Raw genomic sequence first — 24,955 nt, 5'->3', positions numbered from 1 at the left:
GAAAAAAAAAAGCAAAAAAAGGCAGACGAATAGAAAAGATACTCACACTCAACAACTTCAATAACCTCTTCTCAACTCCAACTTCGTTTTCAGAGAATGCACGAAAGAGAGGAAAAGTGGAAAAAGAACAAACTCCGGCTTTAGCTCCCGGGCTTTTCCGTATTGCGTAAGGCGTTTACTGTATAATATCCTACAGTATAGTATGGAATATATATTCTATATATTTTGAGAATACCTTATCCCTACATTCCTACAAAGTAGATCCATTCTCCAAAAAGTGTCACAATGCAATTCATTTCTTCGTTCCAAAGAGATCTCCATGAGATCCAGCTGGTTAGCCCATCTAATCTACTCTTCCCGCTCCAGGATAGCCGGTGCCTTAATTTCCCGTCCCTTGAGGAATTCCAGGTTTTCACCGCCCTATGTATGTTAGTTGAGAGATCAGAGATGAGATAGAGAAAACATACATAGCTGATCAGAGGAGAAACTTCAACACCAACGGCCTCGCCATCGGTAATAACAATACCACCAGCAGCCTCAACCCATCGCTGACCTTGGGCCATGATATCCGCACGGCTGGTATCAGGGTCGTCCTCACCAGTGCCGCGGGCGTTCTTCAAAGGCGAGAACTCGTCGTGACGGTGCACCTCAAGGGTAGCAAACTTCTCCAGCGGTGTCATGGGGAACACGTCGAAGACGAACTGCTCCAGCTTGATGCCGTTGGGCTTCTCAGGCTTGACAATGTTACCAGTCTCAGTATCGACACAGGCGATCTTCTTGCGCGCCACGTGGTGGGGCAGCTGGTGAGCCCAGTTCTCGATCGACTCGAGGAACCGGAAGGAGTAGTAGTGGTTGACAATGTTGGCAGCACGGTACTTGAGGACGTCGGGCTGCTTGGGGTCCTTGGCCTCGGCAGTTTCCTTGTCAATCTCAGAGTACTCGACCACGTCGGGCTTGCCGTTCTTCAACAGGATCAGGCCTACGGACTCGGTGGCATTGCGCTTGCGCACCACCTTGGTCGCGATATCGACGTTCTTAGAGGCCGCAAAGCCAATGAATACCGGGTCAGCTACCTTGACCAGGCAGTTGTCCACTCCGTAGAGGTGGATGTGCTCGATACCACGGCGGCGCATGTCCTCGCGCACACCGGAGACCACAAGTCCCTGGTAGATGCCACCGTTTCCATCAGGAGCCACGGCGACCTATATTCGGGGTCAACAAATCTCTTCTTACATGTTGAGCCACGCCCGTATATATCACATACCTTGCCCTTGCTCTCGAGCAGGATCTTGCCATCATTGGAGATACAAGGCAGAACACCCTGCTCGAAGACCATAATATTGTTCTTGTCAAGACCAAAGTAGTTGTTCTTCTCAAAGAACTCCTCGGTGGGTTTGCGTGTAGGCCCACTGGTCATGACGTACCAGGGTATGACGACGTCCTTACCACCGATGAGGGACTGCAGCTTGGCAATACGCTGAGCCTGCAGCTGGAAGAGCGATTTCTCGCTCAACAGACCAATGTCAAAGCAGCCCTTGGGGGCAGAACTGCCGAGCCGGGTACCCTGTCCACCAGCCATCAAGACCACGGCCACCTTGTTCGCCGCCACCTCCTTCAGGCCGGCTTCATACCATTTCTGAATATCTGAGGGGTCGGAGTCGAGAATGGAGGCTGTGGCGACTTCGGGGAGGGGCTCGAGGGTCGCGGTTCCCTCTGAGACCGGAGGAGGGTTGAGGGCCTTGTCGGCCAGCTCATTGATCCGAGTGGGGTCAAAGTTGGACAACTGGTGGAAGAGCTGTGACTTCTCGACGGTGGTCAATTCGTCGACAAAGGCAAAGACATGACCTTGTCCAGCGTCTGTGTATTTCTTTTGTAGTGTTTGAAACTCCTCCACTGATGGTTCACGGGGAACCTCTGGAGTGGTGCCCTGGAATTTTCCAAGAACATTGGAGACAGCATCTTTAATTAGGCTTGCCATTTTGAATATTTGAAAAAAAAAGGAAGAGAGAGATAATTGGGGAAAGTACGAAGAGAGAGAGAGAGAAGAAAGTAAATAGAAAAAATGAAAACGTGGGGTGAAGCTCAAGCTGAATAAGTACCTTAAAACCTTCCAAGGGTACACGGTAAAAACTCCAGTTTAATATATCTCTCACTATTAGGAACCTAGTGGGCTCCAGTTTATTTTTAGGGATCTGCAGAGGCGAGTAATAATGAGCTGTCCATACAAGAAAGTGACTAGCGAGCGCCATCTGAGACCTGCCCACTGGATTTTATTACGCTAGTCATAGCGGGGCCTTGGCCTACACGGGGCGAAGTTCGAGTGGATATGTTCAAGTTATTTATTTGAGAATAGGGGGTAGGGAATATGTGAATAAGAATAATTTTGTACAGTATACGGACTATCGTCGGTACCGGCCTTCTTTTCGTGAATCTCGTCGTGGACTCCGACTCCGACTGTATCGACGGTTTCGATCTCTATCTCGACGAGGACTTCGACTTCCTCGATCTCGAACTCGAGTACGATCTGACGGGGCCTCCCGCGGAGCCTCGCGGGGCGGAGCCGGAGCGCCCCTTTTCTTGTTCTTGTCAAACATCATCCCATACCTAGAATCATTCTCATCAATAGGCGCGTCATCCAGCTCTCGGTACTGGCGTTTCGCTTCGAGATCTTCAACACCACCAAATCCACCTCTCTGTCGGCGTTTGGTGACAGTAGAATTGCGCCAGCTTTCGGATAATTTGGATACCTGGGAGATATTAGCATATTGATCTAGGCAATAGTGACGAGGAGCTCTTACACTCTGTGAGAAATCCACATGGATCCGGTGGTCATCAATCAAGACACCCTGCATCTTGAAATAGGCCTGTTCACAGTCCTTCTGTTCCTCGAATTCAATAAAAGCATATTGTAGACTGTCGCCAGTGCGCTTGTCCCGAATGACCTCGCAAGACAAGATCGTTCCAAAGCGGCTGAAAATAAGATTCAGATCCTCATCTAGCATTGATTAGCACCAATCTCACGATTCCGCGGGGAAACGTGACAAACCTTGTGTGACCGGGTTGAGCTTGCAGACAAAAAGAATATTCTCTGGTGGCTTGACGTCGGCGAACGGCAGATCTCCAACCATTTCCAATGTCAGCGCCTGGGCGCGAGCCTCACGCTCGCGACGGAGCTTATCCATAGCCTCTTCATCCATATCATCATCCAAGTCCTCATCGTCCGCGATTCTGACCGTGGCCAATTGGGCTTTGGAGGGCAGCGGGCTTTCAGGTGGTTCAACCAGATTTGGCGGGTCATCGAAGGGATCGTCAAGGACAGTGGTGTGACGAATGCGAATATCCTTCAGCGGTCGACCTCGGTCGTCAATAAAAGAGTCATTGATTTTCTCCAGGACATCAAAGCCCTCGACGACCTTGCCGAAAATCACAGCCTTGCCATCTAAATAATCCAGATTGTCTCCAAGTGTAATGATGAATTGACTGGCGGCTATCCGTTGGTCGGGGTCGTTCTTGGCCGGTACCGTCGCCATGCTCACCGTGCCGCGTTCCAAGTGTTTCAACTTGCGCGACACCTGGAGTGGAAATGTTCGTTTCGACGGTCCGTCCAGCAGACCCCATACTGAAGATCCTCCATCACTTTCAGGTGCATCAGGGCCGAGCGGGTCGCCGGTCTGGAAGGTAAAATTCTTTTGGACGCTGTGGATGGGCGAGAAATTGTAGTACTTGAGCTTGCATAGCTTCAAGAAGCTAAAAGCACACAAAATGAGCTTAGTTTCAGGTTTCAGCAGACTGGAAAGCCAAGGAACGGAGCCACTCACTTGTCACACGCCTTGGGTGCATCATCGACCAACAGGTCAATTACGATATCGCCCAGGGAGGTCTCTAAAAGCGCGCTCATAGCGGGGAATCGGGTCGCGCGAAAGCCACCGAATTAAGCGCTTGGACCTTGACAAACTTTGGTAATAAAAGAGAGAGGTATTAGATAGTAGAGAGAGACAGACAGAGAGAGAGAAGTGAAAGTCACGAGAAATGCGCAAAAGATCGGAGCTTCGACCAATGACCGCCCGCGGGGATCCCTAACCGGAGAGAACCTGAGCCTCTCTTTATTTGATTTTCTTCTTTTTTTTCTTCTCTTCCTATTTTTACACACAAAAAGGAATTTTTCCTGAATGGGTACGTACTGCGAAACAGCTCTAGGGCTCTGCCGGATGATCGACCCGGGAGACTTGTGCAACGGTGCTCGTCAATCGAACGGCATATCTTCCGAATGTCCCCGTTGGACACATAACCTTACGCATTTGAGATCGACGTGCAGCGGATCTTATTAAGGGCCTTGATCGACCCTGGGATTCCAAGTTTGAACTGTTTGTGTGCTTATATCCCTCATGCAGCAGCAGCCCAAGCCAAAAGAAGCATATCTTCTTGGCAGTTCGAGAGTAATGCTCACTGGCTAATCCTTGAGTCACCCTGTTGTACCGTTTTCGACTTCTCCCCACTGAAAGACCATGGGCATCTTCCATGGGAAATACACGGTCCTCCTTTTGCTTGGACACCCATCTTTCCCCCGTGAGCCGTTCCACAACAGAAACGTTGGGAAGGGGAAACGGGCGGCCTCCTGCAGCAGTGATCCAACGGGTATCATCACTAATACACTAACTTTTTGGAAAAGAGCCACACACGTGGGATGGGAGATGATCATGAGCCTCTTGCTTGACCTTTCTCGATCTGGGCAAGTTCCGGTCAGCAGCCAGGGGGGTTGCCTCCACCGTATCGTCTGCAACAAAAGCCAGTCTCAATCCCAACATGTGTTCCTGGCGAGTCAACTCCAGAGTCAGCTGGCGTCGCAGGGCTCTTTGGTTTCTCCTGATTCTTCTCCATTCCTGCTTCCCCCGGATGTCGTGCATCGTCAAACCTTGACACTGGTCTAAATACTTGCCAGAGACTCCATGGGGGGTCTAGATTTGTATTTGAAACCCAGACTTTGATTGCCTTCCCCACTCTAGTTTCTCTTTTCTTTCTCCATGTCTCTCGTGTCCTCACACTGGATGTCTTAAGGGACATGAATATATTGGAGAGTTACTATAATCTTGGAGAACCCCCCTTCTACAATATAATTCTTTGCCCCATGTCATACTGTAACGCGAAACTTCCTCTCCACATTAACTCGAAGCAATGTGCGAACCTTGCAAGCATCCCAGAAGTTCATGCATCTCAGTCACTTCTAGATTCCCCTTTTTAGCCTTTAGCGTTGATTGTGATCGAGATCTGGTATGAATGACACAATACTCCATATAATGGGTAAGTGCTATATCCCTCTTCCTCATTTTATGGACTTGATTTGCTTTTTTTCCCCTTCCATTTCGATCTAGCTGCGTACCGGAAGCGCTAAAGAACGCTGGGTCGATACCCTTGTCGTCGATCAATCTTTTAGATCGTTGATCCCTGAAAGGCTTTTCTTTCTAGAGCGCGCTTGGCCCGGGGAAGCCAACTCGTGCGCTTGTCAAAGTGACAGGTGTCATGAGAGACTTCGGTATATTTTCTTTTTCTCTTCTCTTTCTCTATTGAGACAATTGAAGCCTGATACAAGCGTTTGCTTTTTTTATTATTATTTCTCTTCTCTTTAGACCGTGCGTTTGCAAGATAACATTCCCTCGATACCGAGTTCAAAAACGTTCGGACTATTTTAACCTGCAGCTATACGCCAGAACTATCGAGCAAACATTTACGGACGTCGGTCATACTCCCCCGCGGATCGTCATGTTTCTGCAAACAGTAGCTCGGCAGTTGCCCGTTTTTTTCTATCTGGAAGATCTTGAGATACACTGTTTCCTCTTCTAGCAGAAAAAAGAAAAAGAAAAAAGAGCTGAAACACCGGAGCATCTATCTCCTGTTCTCGTCATGGCTATCCGTGTGACGTTACCTTGTGAAACCTCTTTTTAAAACGTATATTTTCTGTCTTATATGACAACTGGGGGAATCTGGGCATACGGAACTGTGCATATCATTTCTTTCCCCTTGGGAAATAGAAGTAAAAAAATAAGAAATAAGAAAGGAGAAAAAACCAAAAAAAGAAAGGAAAGCTAGGTCCAGGGTACTTTTGGCCTAGGTACTGTGTATGTCGTCTCTCTTCCCTAGATCTAAACACATAGTATAGAATATAATAATAAAATATAGAGAAAAAAGCAGGGGGCAAAAAATATCGCATGTCTATAATTTTATAAAAAAAAAAGAAGGCAATCAATCACACCGATTGTTACCAAAACATGGCTTAAATCTAGTCCTATTTCCCAGAGACATCCTTCATTTTCTACTTTCTCTCAACATTGACTTATAGGCATTCACTGGAGCTTTCCTTTTGGATCTGCTGAACAGTGAATCTACCCGGGTTATTGTTCTTTGCATCATGGATCACACATACAACCTCTCGGAACTAGAAGCCCGGCATAACTCCACCATTTCTATGGCTCGATCAATGCGTGTGGCTAAGCAGGAACGCAATCTTGTAGAGCGAGATGACAAGCCACGGAAACAGAGGAAGCGAGCTCTAGTGGCAGTAAGTACCTCTCTCCATCTTGATCGGCAATTTCTAACCTCTACCAGTGCAATCGATGCCGGAAGAGAAAAATCAAGTGCAATGGTGATCTAAACACTGGCTTGGCTTGCTCCAGCTGTCGTAGTGTTGGAGCTACCGAATGTCAATACATAAGAGTAAGCCTGAATCACACATCCACGAAAGAGTCACACTGACCTAGTTCTTTTGCTTCATAGGTCAACTCTTTGGCCCCCGAAGATGCTGCTAGAGAAGCAGCTAGGCTCTATGCAAATAAGGGCCAGGGAAGGTCTATCCTCATGGGATCCCCTCAAATGCGAACTCCATACCAGCGAGAAGACTACGAGCTGGATATCCAGTCCAACTTCTCACGGCAACCCGTCGGCATGGATCACTCCTATGATGACCATTCAGCCAACTACCACGGCCAGACATCGCCAGGGTACATGCTGTCCAGCACCCCTGGAGCAATGCTCGACTATGGCACCGCATGGGGTAACCGGGCCTGGGATATCAACGGCAGACCCAACGGCGAGTTCTTCGAAGAACCAAACAGCAACATGAACCAAGCTGCATACGGCTTCGTGCTCCCAGGCCAAGGCATGTCCGCCGAAATGCCCCAATCAACAGGAGCAATGACAACGTCGTACACCGACGCCGTAGACCGCACTCTCCCAACGCCCCTAACCTGCCGAAGCCAACCTCAGCCAAACATCAACCTTTCCACCCTCCCAGACGGCCTCTCGGGCATGACCCTAGCCTCTGACGCAAAGGGCCAGGGTTGGAACTCGCGGTACGCAACCTCTCCAGACGGCCGCACAGTGACCATGCCCACCGTCCCAAGCAACGGTATCTACAATACCAGCCCCTCAGCACGTGTCAAGTCAAACGATTCAGACGACGGAACACCTGATCTGGTCTTCGGCTACATCCCCATGGCCACAGCAGAGGATTCATCCCCTCTTCCCCCATCATCCTCATCCTCCATGGCCTCCTCCGCTGCAAACCCGCCTTACCCAGCTCTGGACACGATAGAGAGCACACTGGGGGAGTACAACAAATCCGATGCACGTCTAGGACGCACTTTCTCGCGCGACAGCGGCGCCGGACAGCGTATGCTCGCACTGACTTCTGATTGCGCACCGGATGTATATGGTTATTCTGGCAATGAGCGCAGAAAATCCAGGGGCGTTGTCGAGGCGGATGTGCGCTGCTCGGCACCGACGCTTGTTAATGGGTTGCCCTATACGCGTGTTCGACATGCAGACTCGGCGGTTGGTTTGCCGTATGGATTTTTGCCTGATAACTTGTCTGATTATGGGCGTTCGGTTGATAGCTTGCATCGTCCTCCCATTTCATCCTTGGGACATCAAGGGGCGTATTGAGTTGACTAGGGTCTGTCTTGGTGTCATTGTATCGAAACACGAGGCGTTTATTTACCCCGTCGGATTCTTGGGTTTTGATTTGGTTTAGTTCTTTTTTCCTGGTTGGTCTCTTGCTTGGTTTCTTTCTTTCACACAAGATACACAAAAGAGATACCCATATCAAGGCCGTTTACATCTGCCTTTGTTCTGCCCCATGTAATGTCTTTCTCATGTCTGTTTTTGTTTTTGTTTGTTTTTGGTCTTTTGATGTTCAGTACTGTTTTGATTTATTGCCCGTTCATCCCTTTCTGTCTGCTTATGTTCATTCAAAAGAGAAAAAATATCTAATGGACTATGATGGGGATTGTGCCTATCCTGTCACACCCATCTATCAAGATTACTCCCTAATACCCCAGAGTGGTTTTTTGCAGTGATTTATATCTGTGGTTCTGTGTCTGTTTCAAATATATGCTTTTTTCATGCCATGCATTTTTGATCTAGTTGGCGGAATGTCTTATATTCTATTGTTAGTTGATCTCGACGGGATGATGAATGAACTCTCCGGTCTGCCTGTGATAGTCTTCTGTCTTCCATTCTCCAAAGCATGGAGGGTTCTTTATTTGCCCTATACGGCCTATCTGAAAGTAATGTCTTTAACATATCTACTCTATCTGCCCTTACTCAAGTATCTATATCTCAATCCAACACTTGAGTACAACCCCCTAGTCACCAACCATATCCCAAATAATACAATACATATAATAAACTCCCTCCCCATATTTCCCATCCACCCCCAATAGTCACAAAGACAGACTACGGCTAACTATGTGCCCTGCACTCCCCGACCAACACCAGGAATCCTTCCAAATCAACCAGAAAGTAGCACATAAATCTGTACATCGCCGGATGCCTGACTTCCGCCCTGGACTAAAATGCAGTGATACAATGACCCAACCTGCCACGCCGTATACAACCCTGCCATGGCTGTGTCCGGGTACTTGGCTGCCGGAAATCATACGGTAGCAGATATGTATCTGCATATCCGATCAGAAGACCAGTTTCCCGATGGAACAAGTCCACGTGGAATTGGAATGAGGTATTTCCATATTGGAACTGAAATTTAATTGAGAATAGAATATTTGAGAAAGGGAATTTGTTCTAAGTTGTGTAATCTGTCCATCGTACAGGCGATCCATCCCGAGGGAATTACTTACACAGCCCCTCCCGGTTGGATTCTGTTGCTTCGAGGGCTTGTCACGTTATATGTGATGGCTTGGTTTGGGAAGTTAGTTCCTGCATTGTACATTGGGTTGTTATTCTTTTGCTCTAAGTCGGATAGAGGACTAGTTTGGTTTTGGTTGGTTCATCTGTAGAGGGTTTAGATCGTTTTTATAGAGGCCGACACTACGCTTTTTGCTGACACTACATTTCTGGACGAAGTAGTGTCAGGATTGCAAAAACAAGCAATTAATCACAAGTCAGTTGAATTGCTCGGGCAATGATCAGCTGCAACATTCAGTATAATATGAGTCTGCACTATGAATTAGGGCTTTAGCGCTTTAGGCAGTAACTTTCAGCCCATGTAACCTAGTGCTTTATATATTTTCCGATATAAATTATGAATCTCGGAAGTACAAAAGGAACTTCATTGGCATGCTTGCACGTCGGATAATTTCTGCTTTCCGAAAATAAGGACCAATCGCTTACATTGCGGCGATGCATAGCGCACGATTACCGAGCCAAGCACAGAGTCCGATCGAACGACAGTCCTCAAAGCCACATTTGATTTCATACTCAAAATCACAACTGAGCCCGATGACTTGATAGTTGAGATAATAATAATTGAACCCCCTTCTCCTAAGCCTGAGTCATCATCCCCGCCTCGACACTACCGCATATTCCCATAATACGGAACTGACTTCCTTCGGCGAACCGTTGAGGGTATTAGGGAAGATGAGCAAGGATACGCTGAGTCAGACGAAGAACTCGTTCGTTCCTGACCTGTGTGCGGGAGTTGTATGCTGCATGGGTGGATGAATAGAGCGATAACTGGAAGAAGCAATGTGAAGATACCCAGGGCTATTATGCCCCTGTCTTCTCGGGTAGAATAGAAAAGGTGGCGCAGACTGTCACTGGGTATCTGTTGGCATGGCGCATTGCTCTTGGTCCAGGTGTTGGATGTGTTCAATACTCCTCTCGTTCTACAAAATAGCGGCTTGAATGGGGGGAATGAATCGGCTGTGACAGAGAGGCTTTTGGAGGATCAGATTGGGGGTTTGGCTAAGGGGACAGCATGATCATTTCACTCTCTTTGGCTCTTTGTATTGACATAGTCCAGTTGAATCAACTGGACGTGAAACATTGCTTTAGTAAATCAAAGATGTCAACAGGTTCGCCTTCTGATATAGGCAAGAAGAGGGCGAATTGTTACATCAATCAAGTTAAGACATGCTTCTGTTGTACGATGACATTGGGGTATAGCCTTGGAAGCACTCCGCATTGAAGTATAGAGCATAGAGGGGCATGGCTTGATAAAGACTGAGCCTAGACTACGCCGCAGAGGGTCATCAGTCTACAGTCTCCAGATCAAACTATAGATCCAGACATGGCCATACAAACGTACAAACGTACAAGTACAGTCTACAAGACCGCCAGACCAGGTGAAGAGAAACAAGTAAAATGTAATTTCATCCCGGGCAAACAGCCGAAGCCCGGATTCTCATAACCCCGGCCGTCTTCACGGAGACTGATGATCCCCCTCCCCAAAAAAAACATACACACAAAGAACCACAACACTGACGCCCTGTTTAAAAATTTCCATGGGGATCGCCAGGTCTTTTTTTTCTTGGGAATCATCAGCTCCAACAAGCACAGGAAGAAAAAAGAGTATCCGTCCACGATCTTCACCAATCAACGGGCATCATTTTGGGTTTTAGTCTGATGTTCGCTGAAAAGGAAGATAAACCACCCCCCCACACACGACCGACCGCACCTAGGTCCAGACAAGCCAAATCCAGGTGGGTAACTCCAGAGCCAAAGCCGTCACCGCCATAATCTTTCCCATCGCGCCATGCCGCATCATCGGTCCATGTTGTATCGTGCGAATAGTTACAGATGAGGCGTTTAATCCTTGTTCTTCTTGGGGCCCTTGACCTTGGCGACACCGCGGAACTTCTTGGAACGGTTCTTCCGTTGCTTGCCTGTAGGGGGAAAGGGGTTAGCAAAGAAGAAACAACATGATGTTTGGCGATTGATAATCGTCGGGACGAAAGGAACATACGCTGCTGGCGGGAAGCCTTCTCGATCTTGCTGGCGGCACCAATGCGAACGAGACGGTAGTGGGGCTCGAACTTCTTAAGGGCCTCGGAGGAGTCGTAGACCAGAGCGAAGCCGGTGCTCTTGCCACCACCGTACTGTGTGCGGAAACCGAAGACGGAGACCTGGTCCTTGTTGGACTTGTACAGATCGGCCAGCTTCTCACGGAGCTCGTCCTTGGAGACGTTGGGGCGGTTGGGGTGGAGGACGTCCCTAGATATTCGCGAAAAGATGTCAGATCGGGGTTTTCTGGTGTTTCGATGCTTGTTTCTGTGTGTGTTGCGGTGTTCCGATTGTATTCCTCTTTCTCTTTCTCTTTATGCTGGGTGGTTGTCGAATTTCAATGTTGCGCGCCTGCGATGCATTTCCCACACACAGATCCAAAACGAGGGGGAAAATCAGGGGGTTCTTACACGACCATCTGCTTGCGGGCAAGCAGAGGGTTGCGGATGAACTTGCGAGTCCGCAGAGTGACGGGAGTGTCGGCCATTTTGGTGTGTGCGTTGGATGGAGGAAGTGTCGACGGGGTCACTGAGGATGTCGAACTTTCAATTTTCGTGTGGTGTGGGCTCGGCTAGGGTAGACGCTAGCCTATTTGGGCTGTATGCCTCAGGCCATATGACTAATAAATTTATGCGCCTGAGGCAGAAAGTGTTGATCAGCCCTTGCTTATCTCATTCCTGACTCATCCACTCTTTTAGGCGGGGCTCCAATGAGATATCTGCTACATTGATCTGCAATATCAAATTCATTACTATGTTCAATTCAGCAACCATGACCGACTTTATTCCTAAATTAACTGCACAATATTTCCAGCTGGTTGAGCTCCAGCAATTGGCCCTCCCACCAGGCCATGTGATTATCCAGCCAGCCGTGCAAGCAGCCTTGTACGAGCGCATGTTCAACGAAAATGCAGTCTTCCCTATCCCACCAGACAGCTACCGAAGCCGAGTGCTGAAACAGATTATCTCACGCATTGAGGAATCAATTACCAACCCTGAGGAGGATGTATGCCACCCCACCTGTTTAAGTCCTGTTATTCTGCATTTGTCATTTTGATTTGCCTATCTTTTCCTTTTCTATCCCATATACTTCCACACACCAATGCAAAATCCACTTTTTTATATTCCTTGATTCAACCTATCTAACCTATTCCCTCCACCCGTGAAAACAGGAGATTAACGATGATCTCATGGAAAGCTGGAGCACACTAGTCTCGCAGCCGAAGCCCTCAGCACTGCAACAAGCGCAGCAACTGTCTTTGGTCAAGTACACAGCGCCAACATCCAGCGCAGGAATCAGTTCAGAGTGCACTGTCATCACCTCTGAATCACGCGGCTTGATTCTTTCCGCTGGAACGACTGGCAATCGGACATGGGAGGCTGCGCTGCATCTCGGTTCGTTCCTGGCGTCCAAGGCAGGCGAGGCTCTTGTGCGCGGTAAACGAGTTATCGAATTGGGCGCTGGCACGGGCTTCTTGTCGCTTCTTTGTGCTCGCCATCTTGGTGTGCGCTCTGTTGTTGTTACTGACCGCGAGCCCATGCTTATTGATAATATTCGTGACTGTGTCAAGCATAATTTGAATGGACTCCCGTCCATTCCGATTTATCCTGCTGTTTGGGAGTGGGGGACTCCATTGGCGAAGGAGGGGAATCTTGCCGGATTGGGCTCCGATGAGGGTGAGGAGGGTACAGGGCTGAGGTTTGATGTTGCTCTCGGTGCTGATCTGGTGGGTGTCTTTATAGGCTGTTTACTTGGATTTCGTGCTTACATTCTACACGTAGATCTATGATACCGATCTTGTTCCCATACTCCTGTCTACCGTGCGGGATCTTTTCGAGAACTATCACATCAAAGAGTTTATCATTGCTTCAACCGTGCGCAATGAGAACACTTTCCGCACGTTCTTGAATGCCTGTGGTGAGTCTTGAGTTTTATACACAATGCTGATGGTCATGTCTTGTGCAGTGCTAAACATCCATAGAAACGAACTCATTCGCTGCTGAAGCTCTCCCGTTCGAATCGACACAACCAGAAGACCAGACGGGTTTCTTCCATTCGACCAGCATCCCAATCCGCACGTATCGGATTTCGCGGGCGAAATAAGCAGCCACTTGAACTGCGGTAACATCACGAGGTAATGAGTATGACTAGAGAATGTGATATTATTTAACTTATACAAAAGGTAGTGCATGAAACTTGCTGCTACAGTATATAACTAGCCCCGAAGGAACTCTATGCAAAATTGTTCAACTCGATCATGTTGACGGGTAAAACTCCAATGGTATTGAGGTGCTCAATGAAGTGAGGTCTAAGCAAAAGGATCCTATCGCGTAAAGCATACAATGTGAAAAGGACCAAAGAGCGCATCACCTAGACAAGTTGAGGAAATCAAAGAGGAAAGCATGGGTATCATCGCAACTCGCGCCATTCCAAACCAGGAATCCAAGAAATGCAACAACCGAACCGTGAGAGCAGGATGCAAAAGTGAAAAAAGAAATAATAAGTGCGAGATTAAAACGAGTGTAGACGCTAAAGAACAATCAATGTGCAGGTTTCCTAGACCACAAAGAATCTAGCTATGCTCTTCGGCTAGACTCTCTCGTAGCAGGTTTTCGTCTATGCTTTGTGCATGAATGGAGATCGGAGCAGGAGGGGGAGGCCGTAGGCCCATTATCGGACCCTTTTGGTTCACGCCTGGGTATCTGAAGCGAAGAGCTAGCGGGTCAGGGGGTTGGGAGCAGGCATAGAAGGTGACGATGTCACCGACGTGTTTGGCGAGTTTGGCGGGTCTTGCGAGTCGTTATCGGTTGAAACAGGCGCCATGCCCCAGCGGCCTAAGACCCAGCCTCCCATGCGGCGACTCAACGTCGTAGTTTTGCGGGGCCCAAGGGCTGCGGTTGAGCCGGTGCTGGTGCTGTCCGCGGATACAATAGATGCTGTGTCGGACTTCGTGGGATTTCCCGCAGCCATGCAAGCAAGCAATGACTGGGATGTGTGCTCTGAGCTTTTTGCACGATCGGCTGTGATGGCCGGGGCTGAGATAACCGGGGGTGTTGACACTAATTCGACACTGGGTGACAAGATACGCCGAGGAATCCGCATGCCGGGATGCCAGTCGCCCATTCGCTTGTGGCGACTGGTGGGTGTATGAATATCCATTCCAGCAACGGAGACGGAGAGCAAGCTGTCATGGGAAGAAGATCTGCGCAAGGATGAAGACTGTACATGCATGGTAAAGATGTCATCTTGGGTGGTCGTCAGTGGCTCACCCATAGGCGGGAAGTATGCCACCGATGGAGATGGTTCGGATTCTTCTGGGATAGGCTCTCTTGTGACATTATCCCCGGTGTTCGAGAAGTCTTGGCGGTTGTAGAAATCATCTTCAAATGCAGATAGGTCGTCAGGTGCTTCGTGGTTATCAAAGCCACCGATTGGCCGGAAGGGCAAATCAAGGCCCTTCAGGTTCCGTGCCTGCATCAACGGCGAAGAGAACACGGTGCTTTCAGGGCTGGTGGGCTCAGAGAAATCAGCGCCGCGTTCAACACGATCAAATATCGATGACGTCCGGAACGCGGATCGAGGAGAGCTTGCTAGCGAGTCTGGAGCATGTGATTGCAAGGACCAGCGGTGGGAGGATGAATGAGGTGGAATGGAGACAGAGGTTTGCGACAGAATAGTTGACATGGAGGACCCAGATGACTGGGAGCGATGAAGGGCTCTTCGGGGCGAATGTGCCCGCGTCGCAGAGTGCATTACTACCGGGCTGCCCAGAGCGGGGCGGCGTTTCTTCACGCGACGGTTGAGGGTGCCTTTCTCCTTCTTGGTAGCTAGCGTTGGAGTTGGAGTGTGGTAATGATGATGGATGTGGAGTTCCTGAGAAACGCGTCGTTCTTCCTTCGCTTGTAGCTCCTCGCTTAACGTAGTGGAAGGCCTTGGATGTACACTGTCGTCCTCATCGACGCCGGCCAGCGGCTGATGAGAGATAACCTGTTCCCGTAAATTCTGCACTTCTTCATTCGAGCTCTGAAGCATGTCGCGTAGCTCCATGATCCCAACTTGCAGATTGGCGTTGTCTTGCAAGATGTCCTTGACGAAGCGGGAGACCACGGTGGTACCACCACTGGCGTTGCGATTTAGTCCAGAGGTAGCAGCGGCACCCTTGAGACGTCCCGCTGCATTGTCCAGCTCGCGCTCGACGGCTCTCTTGCGTTCCATGCGTTGGACGAGCTCTGAATGTCGATCCCTCTCCTCACGCGCCTCTTTCTCGATGCGGTCGACTTGATCATGAAGGTCTCGTAGGGTGTTCTCTGCCTGTCTCCACCGTTGGACGGCCGATTTCTCGTCTTCATGCACTGACACAAGGCTCTCTTGGAGCTTAGACTGCTCTGTCTCCATGAGAGCTAATTGCGCCTCGAGCTCTGCGGCACGTGTTGCAGCTGCTGTCAATCTCCGCAACTCAAACTCCGTATTTTCCAAAGTCCTCGTTAGAGATTTGACATGATTGTCAGACTCAGCCACCGCTTGGTTCAAACTGTCAAGTTGCTCTAACAAACTGCGGTTCTCTTCGATGATGCGCGCATTTTCAGCTTGAACTTGTTGCTTTTCGCGTTCTAGATCGTCAATGCTGCCGACCAACCGATGGCGGTCCTCTTCCGCTTCAGCCATATAGCTTTCATGGCGGTGTAGCAAGGCCTGTAGAGCAAAAGTCAGTGATGATGCCTCAAAACATGCTGCCTTGGCAGTATAATCATGAAAGGTAGCCATGACGAACGCCAAAACAGTGCGAGAGAATAGGAGATCGTGATCGGAGGGAAGCCATTAGAATGTAAGATCATAAAGACTGATTTCAAATGGTGTGGGGTCTGCACAAGGTATGCAGAATGTGTACCGGGCAGTCCGAGTAATAAATGAAAGGGTGAAGGGGAAAAAAGCAATCAGATACAAAAGTGTTTTGTGAAGAATGATAAAACTGATATATCAAACCAAACATGCATGGGTCAGCCAGCCCAGGAACTGCTTGGCGTTTTATACCCAACCAACAGCGAACATCACTTGGGCAGCTAATATCGAAAAAAATTACGTACCTGGCCTAGTCTAGCAGCAGTCTCTAGATCCTTTTCCAGACCCTCGAGAGCTACATTGTTATGCTCGAGTAAAGCACAGTCATTGCGGCCACAGCAGCAGCGTAGGGTGGTGGTAGGGCTTGAATGTGTAGGAATGCTGAGATCCTCGAAGCTATGTGGAGTATCCATGAAGAATGTGGCCCCTTGGGAGGGAGCTGAGTTAGTGGAGAGGCCTGATCATCAGAGAACTTGCAGCTTCGAGGTATCACAGATTCGATATTCGATTTGAGAAAGCGGAGATACCGAACTCAGCCGGGATGAGCTAAGCCTCCAGGTGTTCGTGCCTACCGCTTTGATATTGTCAAGCCTCACCGCCTATATACAATGACGTCACAAAGGGTGTATACAATGCTAGTACCTGCATATATAGGTAAGGACTGGAAAGATGTGGTAATAATAAGCTAGACACTATTGGACATTCAAAAGTAATCCCCAAAAGGGACTCATCATTCTGGCTAAGAGATACGTAGAAGTTAATTTGACAAAAAGGAAATCTGGGTAAGAAGTAGAGAGCCATGAAAGTAGAAGTAAATCAACATGAAACCCAAACTGACATCTGAAATCGATAGCCCCCTCGACAAAAGAGACATCAGTGAAGAAAAGGAAAAAAAGAAGGGAAAAACAAGACCTAGCCCAGCGCCAGTTAAAGCAGAATATCATCCCGAACATTAATAAACGCCCCAGCGCCGCCGTCTTCACTGATCTCGTTAACCAGCACTTCAGTTTGCTGGTATAGTCTTTCCAGTGCTGCAGCAGATGATTTGCCCAATGAGACTATACAGTGCTGTGTTAGCATTGTTGTTTGCAAGTAGGAACCTAAACAAAGAAGTATAGGCAGAAACAAAGAAGTATAGGCAGAAACAAAGAAGAAGAAATAGATCAAGCAACATACCAAGAATAGCTGAATTCAACTCCTCAGCCACAGCCACCCGCCCCTCGGCATCGAGGTAATGGCCATGCACAGACCTCTTCGGATCAGGATACGCTACCAGAGAGAAGATATCATCCAGCAGTTTCTTATCGCCGCCATTCTCATCGGTAGGGTAATCAGCGCGCAGCTGCTGGCCATACTGTACTGCCTCGGTGAGGAGCTGGTTGAACTGCGCGATGACCTCGGGTTCCTCGGTGTCCATGCCGTCCGCGAACCAGCCGTCGCCATCCCCGCCGTCGAGCTCCATCTCCTGATCGAAGACGGCATGCTCGTTCGAACTAGAGGCCGTCGAGCGGCGGCGCTTTGAGGCTGTGGCGGTTGCCGCGGAGAGTTCGTTGGACCGCCGCATCATTTCGAGGAATTTGCGGCATCGCAGTTTGAAGTGGATATGCGGGTGGTCTTCTAGGACGTTGGAGTAGTAGGCTTTGGTGTGCTTGAGGGCTTTGTCGATGTCGCCGTCTAGGATTGCGGAGCGGATTTCTATGAGGTGTCAGTGGGGACTTGGCGCTGGGAGTGTGGAGGTGTAGACTCACTGTTCCGGTTGATGGCTTCGCGGTCTTCCTCGACCTCATATTTCTTCAGTGGCTCGTTACGGCCATTCTGCAGGGCTAGCGTTTCGGTGGCAACCTCTTCTGCGAATGCACGGGCTGTATCTACGTAGCCGTCATGGGCGAGGAACTGTGCGACTAATTCTTGCAACAGTGTCGACTCGTCCAACGGTGGTTGGAGACCGGCTGTGGATGTTTTGTTAATATCTGATAGAACGTTGAATCTCTCTTGCTGGTGAGAGTTAGCATTACAATCTCCGAGTATATAATGCAGACAGCACTAACCTGGACCATGCCATCGATATCAAAAACGAAAGGCTCCTGTCCAAAGTTCGTCTTGAGATGTACTGGCGGTAGTTTCTTCATTCCGACGGACGGGAAAAGGTTCGTGTTGCGCAGATCGTTAAAGGCATTTCCTATCAAAAAATTAGCCTAACATACCCCCATTACAGTTTACACAGAAACATACCCAAGAAGACACCATTCTTAGTGAAGAATGCAGATCCTGTAGAGAAATTCACACCACACCCGACGGTATCGCCAGCACCAAAAGTCGGTCCATATGCTCGACCTTGTCCTTGACTCTCACCAAAGAATGACTTTCCATCATCGCCATGGTAAGCCCAGGATTCCGTCTCCCAACCGGGAAGTCTCTCGACGGACGCCTTGGGGCTAGAAAACCCAATACCGATCATGCTACAAACAAAGTCAGCACCGATAATCAATAGCCAACAAGCAGCTCATTCACATACCCCTCCTTCGGCTTCGACTCAATCTTGACTTCAAAGTAATAGATACCACACTGCGGCGGCATAGGGTAATCCGCGCGCAAGGCGGCAGCTTCATGGTCATGCTTGTGCATAGGACCAGTGTAGCGGACATCGAAGTTGTCATTAGACAGCTCCAGGCCGGAGAACTTGTCAACGGAGCTCCACTGACTGGGCAGGGGCATGAGAGGATCAGCCGGGGCAGGCGGTTCCTTCTCTATGATCTCATAGGTCATTCCCCGGTGTGACGGGGCGATGCGGGGAAGGTGGACATTACTAGAGGAGGCGGAGAGGGGAGGATTGGGGGCTGCGGATGAGGAGGCATCTCGGTGTTGGGCAGCGAGCTTAGCGCGATGGGCTGTCTCGAGACGGGCGATGTAGCGGGAGTTGCGGAGGTAGGATGGGGTGAGGAAGGCCGGGGCATCGGTGAGGCCTAGACCGTGCGGAAATTCGGCCGAACGTAGAAAGCCGGCATACTTGCGAGACCAGGGAGGGAGTGACTCTGTTGAACCTGTGTTTCTCCAGGCGGAGTTCATGTGCATGTCTGCGGCATCCACGCCGAACGGAGTCCGGTGGACTCGGCTGTCGGATGGGGGGTAGGAGATTGGGTTGGAGTCGTTAAGAAGATGTGAGAAGGAACTGGAGATTGGTGGGGAAAATGTGATGCCAGATACTACTGAAGCGTAGGAGGAGCGACGGATAGAGGAGATGGGCCCGTATGAGGTCGAAGCTCGAGCTCCACTGGATGGGGGGAAGGGAGCATCGGCCATGATATTCGCGGGTCGCCCCCCAAATGATGCCACAAAATCAAGGCCACCGTTTCTGCGTTCCTGTTTGTTTCCGGCTTTGAGTGTCCACAGTACTGATTTCGTTTGCTATTAAGTTGAGGGGTTCTGTATGTGCGTGGTAGTAAGTATTTGCCGTGGTGTGTGGAGAGAGAAACAACAAAGTGCGTGGTAGTTGGGATTACTGGGCAGAAAATGTGGAGATAAGATATGCTTGCGACAAATAATGTGTGGAAAGTACGATAAGGGTTAGAGATGCGTGGAAACAAGACGGGCAGAAGTGCGTGGAAAAGGTGACATTGCGTGACAAGTCCGAAAGCAGCAGATCTTACCATGTCGCTATTTCACTATTCTATTCAAAGAGAAATACCCAAGCGTCAGATGCGTTCTAAAATAAAAGAGACATGTATAGCCTAGACATAGCCAAAGAAGCCAGATCTTAGGGAAATCGCGAATCTCGGGGGCATAGACTGCGGGGGAAAAAGGAAGACGAAAAAGAGGGGAGAAGAGTATAATGTCACGAGCTGATGTGGACTGGTTTGGACATGCTCGGCTACTGTACTACTGGGAGTCGGGCAGACAAGGACTTTGACATGTATACTTGCAAGTACTAGGTACCTGTAAATAGCCCTATACGATCGAGTATAACCAAGTCGAGCGAAATTAACTGCGTTATGCTCCCAGAGCAAAAAGCCTTCCAGAAGATAAAAACATAGCTGATACCCAGCAAAAAAAAGAAGAAGAAAAGGGCTATAATACAGAACACACATACCGAGTGAAATAAGCCAGATTCCCGGCTGCATCCCGTGCGCAACATAAAAAAAAAAAATAAGCCCTTCATACAGAAAAGCCATTAGCCATAAACACTTTCCCTCCCCCAACGCCAAACCCTAGACCCGAACCCAAAGAAACAAAGAAAAGAAGACTCGCGAAATCTATAAGTACACGAAAAACCCATCCGAACTCGTCATGGTCATACTTAAGCTGTCATAGCAATGGCCGGCGAGGAGGGTTCCACTAGATGGGATGGAGCAGGGGTGACATCTCCATCCCCGGAATGACTCTTCTCACTAGGTACAGCACTGCTGCCATTGGCCGTGTCGGTGCCGGGGGCATGGAGCATAGTCTTTGAGTCGCTGTCACCACTTTCCAGTGCTGCGGACTTGTCATCGACCGAGTCGTCGGACTTGGACATACCGGGTGTGCGCCAGGAAGGGAGTTGCCACATAATGCCAGTGAAGCTGCGTAGCTGTAGGGGCTTTCGCTCCCACTTGCGACACGCAGCTCCGGTGCGATCTAGCGCGCGCAGACCGGCGTTGATGGCTCCCGTATTGGCTTTCGGTCCCAGGCGCTGTGCGGCTGGGATTTTCGTGGCATCACCTTCCTCACTAAGATAGATGATATGTTAGTTTTTATAATGTTTTTGTTTTGGCTGGCATTGTGCTGCATTGTAGGGTGTCAGGTTTGCTTACAGCCTGGGTTTCTTCTTGGGGCCAGGGCGTCCCCGTGACTTTGCGGTAGGGTCGGTTTGTTCTTTCGTTCTTTTGTTGCCGGGCTTGGGACCCGGAACACCCTTCCGACGCTGTGCATCGCTTGGAGTCGCCCCTGTGGCGGGCGTAGAATTGGCGTCGGCGTCGGATCCATTGTCGGCGGAAGATGGGCGGACGGTAGGGAGCTCGGCGGATGAGGCTGGAGAGGAGTTGTCGTTGGTTCTAATGTTAGGGGTATTATTTTGGCTCGACTTGATCTTCGGGCTAGCAAACTGTTGGAGGGCGTCCCCAGACAGCTTGAGAATCACCATCAAGGAGGAATTCTTAGCTCCAGCGCGGGAGCGACCATTTGGAGTGGCGGCGGGCATGATGGATGATGAGGGTGTAACGAGGTTGCGCGAGGGTACGGGTATGGTTGGAGAGTTGAGAGGGGAATTCTGACGGAAGTGTATTGAGGCAATTCACAACCGTGACGTGGTGTGTCTCTACCGCCCGTCTCTTATAGATGTAGTAGTATGTGTCGATCGCATAGTCCGATATGAGGAAGATGGGGGGTAGGAAGAGTAGGGGAAGGGGAACGGGGAAAAGGAACGGAAGGAAGTAAAAAAGGGATCGTGGACCCTCTCATCGTTAAGAAAAACTCATTCAATGAAGCACAGGGGGGATGTTGAAGGTGGACTTGGGCCTTGTACTGTCATTTTACAAATTTGCCCAGCCACTTCGAGACCAGGAAGAGCTGGATACATGATTGTGACAATACCATACCAGGTTACGATATACAGCTTCGTTTCTTTTCCTCTTCCTTTTATTCTTATTCTTCAATTCTAATTATTACACTATTAGATCTTCATCTTGAAGATCATATGTAGTTTCTCTTCCCTTACATAGAAGTCACCGACATTCTAAACCATTATACAAATACCCCAACCCTAACCCGTCGATGGATCTCATTCCATACCCGCTACGTCCCGAAAATAACTCACTGACCGCATGATGTCTCGAGAGATGCGCCTTTTGTCTTTTACATTTCCAAACACAAAAAAAAAACACATCTCTTTGAGATCCAAGTCCAGGTGGACCCGTTCTCAACAGATCTGGTGAGGGTATCACGAGTCTTCTCTCAACGGCATGGCCCCCGTCGCCACCTTCGGAAACTTGAACTTCGATTCTACGGGTGAACCAAAAAAGAATTTTGCCAAATTACGCGACGTTGCCAAGGGATCGTCCAGATAAGGCACAAAAATTACATTCATAGATACAATAGCTTGTAAATATACACTTAAGTCATCTAAACCATCTAACCCTAGTTTCAAAGTCTTACACCTGAAAAATCCAATCAATCACGCTTACTGTCACCATCAGCCTTGCGTCGTTCAACCACCTGTGCCACGGCACGTTGCACTTCAGGACTGGACCGCACCCCGCCGAGGATCAGCCCTTCCTTCATGCCCCGCCGGAGTGTCGACACGCTCTCACGGTCACCACGGAAAGGTGCTAAGCCCATCTGTAGCATCCGCGTCGCCTCGATATCCGTGCCGCGCGTCAACTGGATCAACTCCCCGATCCGCTGCAAGGTCTGCGGCGGTATCTTATCGCCTTTTCCATTGCTGGCAACTTTGGAGGAGGCCGGTGCGGCCTGCGAGATGAAAATGTGCAGCATGATGGAGGCGCGACGTGCTAGGGTCAGGATCTGGAAGGGGAGGAGATAGAATGAGTTCGTAGGCAGCCAAGCTTGTAGTGCGACGGGAAGGTATGTAGTAGGCATGAACACAGCCTGGGGGTGCGTAATCAAGCCGAGTTCGAGGGTCAGCATGGCAGCGAACGTGTAGAAGCGCCACTAATGACAAGTCAGCTTATGCAATTGAACCTCTTCCAATAATGTATACTCACGTAACGGCCCCAATTAGCCCACCACAGCCAGTTAAGGACAATCGTCGTGATAAACCCGCCGATATATTGAGGGACGACCGACTTGAGCAACGAGGTCATCAGGAAGTCGCGCATGGTCTTCTGCTCGCCCCATCCAAACATATCTGTCCCAAACCGATCATACGCAAATCGCTTCACCGGGTCCACCAATGTTTCCTGCGCCTGTCGAAGGTACAGGAAGTAGGCATCGGACCCGCCCTCCACCCCGACTTTATCGGGGTGATACTGAGCAGCGAGCCGGCGGAATCGTGACTTGATTGCGCGTTCATCGGCAAATGGCGACACGCCTAGGGCTTGGTAGTAATCGCCTGCAAGCTGTACCTGGTAGAAGGTCTCGTAGAGCGTGTAGAGGAGGTAGCTGGTGATCACGAAGACGAAGATACGGCGACGATGACGCTCGAACCGTGGAGTTTGAGGTTGTGGCTTGGGTTCACCAGCACGTATGGTGATTCCATAGTAGACACTTTGTAGGAATGATGTGGTATACTTGTTCATATCAGCTCCCATTCCACATGTTATATAGCTCCGTATCGCGCTCCACTTACATTGGGAAGAACAGCCCAACCGAGGAAAGGTAGAAGTGATGCCATGGCGAATAAATAAATTTCACCTGAATGTCAACTGCATCATATCAAAAAAGAAACGAGAAAAATAGAAGATAGATCCTGAAGTGCCACTTGGCGATTCCAATATGGACCCCAATAATCCTGGGGGGCCCATTTAACGCCCAGTCACCGCCCAGCCCCACCGCCTTCCCATCCCGTCATAGCAAAAGCCAAATGAAAAAAAAAAGTTCTCGACGCCGAAAGAAAAAAAAACGAAGCACTCCAATCCCTCCACATCGACACGACAAGCTCCGTGGAGCGCCCAAATTGCCTCCACGATGGCAATTGACGCAATGGAAATCGACAACCTGCCGCTGCGCACAGCGGACGCAGAGCGCAAGCGCAAATCCAAAAAGGACGCATCCGCATCACCATCCAAAAAGCGAAAGCAAACATCCTCAAAAGCAACTCCACACCAAGACCTCAATCCCGAGTCCCCCTTCACCCTCACAACAGCAACCCTCTACCTGCCCCTGTCGCCCATCTCCATCTCGCCGACGCACGCGCTGGCCTCGCTGCTGGCCGAGCACCTCTCGCCACTGCTCCTGACCTACTTCCCCCGCTGAAGGGCGTGGTCCTGGCTTACTCCAATGCCTCCATTTCCAGCAAGCCACCGGCAACTCTACGCACCTCTTCGGACTTGAACCCGCAGCCGCTCACACTCGCCACAACAGCGGATGAGTATGGTGTCTTGTACGTCTACCTGACCGCCACGTTCTTGGTGTTCCGTCCGAAGCGCGGACAAACACTTGAGGGATGGGTGAATGTGCAGTCGGAGGGATTCCTTGGTGCTGTCGTGTTCAACTTGTTCTCTGTCGGCGTTGAGCGCAAGCGTCTACCCTCGAACTGGAAGTGGGTCCCGCCTGGCGAGGATGCTGAGACGCCGGCTTTGACCGACGACGACTCGGGCTCTGATAAGGATGCGGCGGATTTCGACACCGAGAAGGAATGCTTCAAACCTACTACTCTCTCTGAGGGCGAAATCGCCATTGACGACGAGGAGGAGGAGTCCGCTCACACCGGTTATTTCCAGTCTGTTTCTGGACACCGCGTGCATGGCTCTGTGCGTTTCCGTGTTGTCGATGTGGATGTCATTCCCGGCTCTGAGCGGGATCGTGGTTTCCTTAGTATTGAGGGAACTATGCTTTCTGTTGAGGAGGAGGAAAGACTCCTTGAGGCTGAGCGCCAGGGTCAGTCTTTGCCTCCGTCGTTCTTCTCATCACCTAAAAAGATCTCTGGATCTATCCCCGTGATGGACGTCCCGGCGGCGTCGGTGGTGCAGGAGCTCTCGACTGTGGATGTGCATCTTGAGCCTAGCCCCAAGAAGGAGAAGGTGAAGAAGGAGAAGAAAGAGAAGAAGGACAAGACCGAAAAGAAGGAAAAGAAGTCCAAGTCTTCCAAGTCGAAGAGCAAGGACGAATAAATTCGCTCTGTATACATGTCTGCATGAGCACCGATATCATACATCACTGTTGACTACATCCTGGATGGGCGTTCCGGTTTGCTTGTTCTTATTTTCCGTTTCGAATGTGTATATGCCAATTG

General features: G+C 49.7%; 13 protein-coding genes across 13 annotated transcripts; 7 read left to right on the top strand and 6 right to left on the bottom strand.

Annotated features, from left to right (window-relative positions):
- Window positions 1-348: 348 nt before the first annotated feature.
- On the bottom strand, window positions 349-3,898 carry N7517_010345 (UDP-N-acetylglucosamine diphosphorylase; the record flags this gene model as incomplete). Its single annotated transcript, XM_056728068.1, has 8 exons — window positions 349-420; window positions 468-1,202; window positions 1,265-1,959; window positions 2,401-2,534; window positions 2,605-2,747; window positions 2,799-2,995; window positions 3,047-3,747; window positions 3,819-3,898. 8 exons carry the CDS (start codon window positions 3,896-3,898, stop codon window positions 349-351), a joined length of 2,757 nt encoding a protein of 918 aa, XP_056573883.1.
- A 607-nt stretch (window positions 3,899-4,505) lies between these two features.
- Window positions 4,506-4,928, top strand: N7517_010344 (uncharacterized protein; the record flags this gene model as incomplete). Its single annotated transcript, XM_056728067.1, has 1 exon — window positions 4,506-4,928. The coding sequence occupies one exon, from the start codon at window positions 4,506-4,508 to the stop codon at window positions 4,926-4,928; it is 423 nt and encodes a 140-aa protein (XP_056573882.1).
- Window positions 4,929-6,460: 1,532 nt separating this feature from the next.
- Window positions 6,461-7,935, top strand: N7517_010343 (uncharacterized protein; the record flags this gene model as incomplete). The annotated part of the gene is made up of 3 exons (XM_056728066.1): window positions 6,461-6,553; window positions 6,601-6,708; window positions 6,769-7,935. 3 exons carry the CDS (start codon window positions 6,461-6,463, stop codon window positions 7,933-7,935), a joined length of 1,368 nt encoding a protein of 455 aa, XP_056573881.1.
- A 1,597-nt stretch (window positions 7,936-9,532) lies between these two features.
- Window positions 9,533-9,821, top strand: N7517_010342 (uncharacterized protein; the record flags this gene model as incomplete). Its single annotated transcript, XM_056728065.1, has 2 exons — window positions 9,533-9,577; window positions 9,639-9,821. 2 exons carry the CDS (start codon window positions 9,533-9,535, stop codon window positions 9,819-9,821), a joined length of 228 nt encoding a protein of 75 aa, XP_056573880.1.
- Window positions 9,822-9,867: 46 nt separating this feature from the next.
- On the top strand, window positions 9,868-10,126 carry N7517_010341 (uncharacterized protein; the record flags this gene model as incomplete). The annotated part of the gene is made up of 2 exons (XM_056728064.1): window positions 9,868-9,930; window positions 9,956-10,126. The coding sequence occupies 2 exons, from the start codon at window positions 9,868-9,870 to the stop codon at window positions 10,124-10,126; spliced, it is 234 nt and encodes a 77-aa protein (XP_056573879.1).
- Window positions 10,127-10,362: 236 nt separating this feature from the next.
- Window positions 10,363-10,639, top strand: N7517_010340 (uncharacterized protein; the record flags this gene model as incomplete). Its single annotated transcript, XM_056728063.1, has 2 exons — window positions 10,363-10,389; window positions 10,463-10,639. The coding sequence occupies 2 exons, from the start codon at window positions 10,363-10,365 to the stop codon at window positions 10,637-10,639; spliced, it is 204 nt and encodes a 67-aa protein (XP_056573878.1).
- Window positions 10,640-10,920: 281 nt separating this feature from the next.
- Window positions 10,921-11,782, bottom strand: N7517_010339 (40S ribosomal protein eS24). Its single transcript, XM_056728062.1, has 3 exons — window positions 11,643-11,782; window positions 11,195-11,442; window positions 10,921-11,114 (listed from the first exon to the last, which is right to left on the bottom strand). The coding sequence occupies exons 1-3, from the start codon at window positions 11,717-11,719 to the stop codon at window positions 11,038-11,040; spliced, it is 402 nt and encodes a 133-aa protein (XP_056573877.1). The 5' UTR covers window positions 11,720-11,782; the 3' UTR covers window positions 10,921-11,037.
- Window positions 11,783-12,003: 221 nt separating this feature from the next.
- N7517_010338 (protein-lysine N-methyltransferase) lies at window positions 12,004-13,335 on the top strand (the record flags this gene model as incomplete). The annotated part of the gene is made up of 4 exons (XM_056728061.1): window positions 12,004-12,237; window positions 12,404-12,958; window positions 13,014-13,149; window positions 13,214-13,335. 4 exons carry the CDS (start codon window positions 12,004-12,006, stop codon window positions 13,333-13,335), a joined length of 1,047 nt encoding a protein of 348 aa, XP_056573876.1.
- A 469-nt stretch (window positions 13,336-13,804) lies between these two features.
- On the bottom strand, window positions 13,805-16,484 carry N7517_010337 (uncharacterized protein; the record flags this gene model as incomplete). The annotated part of the gene is made up of 3 exons (XM_056728060.1): window positions 13,805-13,934; window positions 14,000-15,924; window positions 16,317-16,484. The coding sequence occupies 3 exons, from the start codon at window positions 16,482-16,484 to the stop codon at window positions 13,805-13,807; spliced, it is 2,223 nt and encodes a 740-aa protein (XP_056573875.1).
- A 514-nt stretch (window positions 16,485-16,998) lies between these two features.
- On the bottom strand, window positions 16,999-19,371 carry N7517_010336 (uncharacterized protein; the record flags this gene model as incomplete). The annotated part of the gene is made up of 6 exons (XM_056728059.1): window positions 16,999-17,129; window positions 17,248-17,766; window positions 17,820-18,066; window positions 18,120-18,250; window positions 18,304-18,530; window positions 18,587-19,371. The coding sequence occupies 6 exons, from the start codon at window positions 19,369-19,371 to the stop codon at window positions 16,999-17,001; spliced, it is 2,040 nt and encodes a 679-aa protein (XP_056573874.1).
- A 994-nt stretch (window positions 19,372-20,365) lies between these two features.
- Window positions 20,366-21,244, bottom strand: N7517_010335 (uncharacterized protein; the record flags this gene model as incomplete). Its single annotated transcript, XM_056728058.1, has 2 exons — window positions 20,366-20,774; window positions 20,859-21,244. 2 exons carry the CDS (start codon window positions 21,242-21,244, stop codon window positions 20,366-20,368), a joined length of 795 nt encoding a protein of 264 aa, XP_056573873.1.
- A 968-nt stretch (window positions 21,245-22,212) lies between these two features.
- N7517_010334 (J domain-containing protein) lies at window positions 22,213-23,395 on the bottom strand (the record flags this gene model as incomplete). Its single annotated transcript, XM_056728057.1, has 3 exons — window positions 22,213-22,713; window positions 22,767-23,291; window positions 23,351-23,395. 3 exons carry the CDS (start codon window positions 23,393-23,395, stop codon window positions 22,213-22,215), a joined length of 1,071 nt encoding a protein of 356 aa, XP_056573872.1.
- Window positions 23,396-23,688: 293 nt separating this feature from the next.
- On the top strand, window positions 23,689-24,833 carry N7517_010333 (DNA-directed RNA polymerase I subunit RPA43; the record flags this gene model as incomplete). The annotated part of the gene is made up of 2 exons (XM_056728056.1): window positions 23,689-23,885; window positions 24,017-24,833. The coding sequence occupies 2 exons, from the start codon at window positions 23,689-23,691 to the stop codon at window positions 24,831-24,833; spliced, it is 1,014 nt and encodes a 337-aa protein (XP_056573871.1).
- Window positions 24,834-24,955: the final 122 nt, after the last annotated feature.

The sequence above is a fragment of the Penicillium concentricum genome (assembly GCF_028827145.1).
Source record: "Penicillium concentricum strain IBT 3081 chromosome Unknown utg000006l_segment0_segment0, whole genome shotgun sequence".
Classification (NCBI taxonomy): domain Eukaryota; kingdom Fungi; phylum Ascomycota; class Eurotiomycetes; order Eurotiales; family Aspergillaceae; genus Penicillium; species Penicillium concentricum.
The sequence above is the reverse complement of the archived record's forward strand: the minus strand, read 5'-3'. Positions and strand labels throughout refer to the sequence as shown.

Coding starts and splice junctions, on each gene's coding strand:
- N7517_010339 (XM_056728062.1), bottom strand. CDS start 11,719: ATGGCCGACACTCCCGTCACTCTGCGGACTCGCAAGTTCATCCGCAAC. Junction 11,443..11,642: donor GCCCGCAAGCAGATGGTCGT/GTAAGAACCCCC, acceptor GCGAATATCTAG/GGACGTCCTCCACCCCAACC. Junction 11,115..11,194: donor GAAGGCTTCCCGCCAGCAGC/GTATGTTCCTTT, acceptor TTCCCCCTACAG/GCAAGCAACGGAAGAACCGT.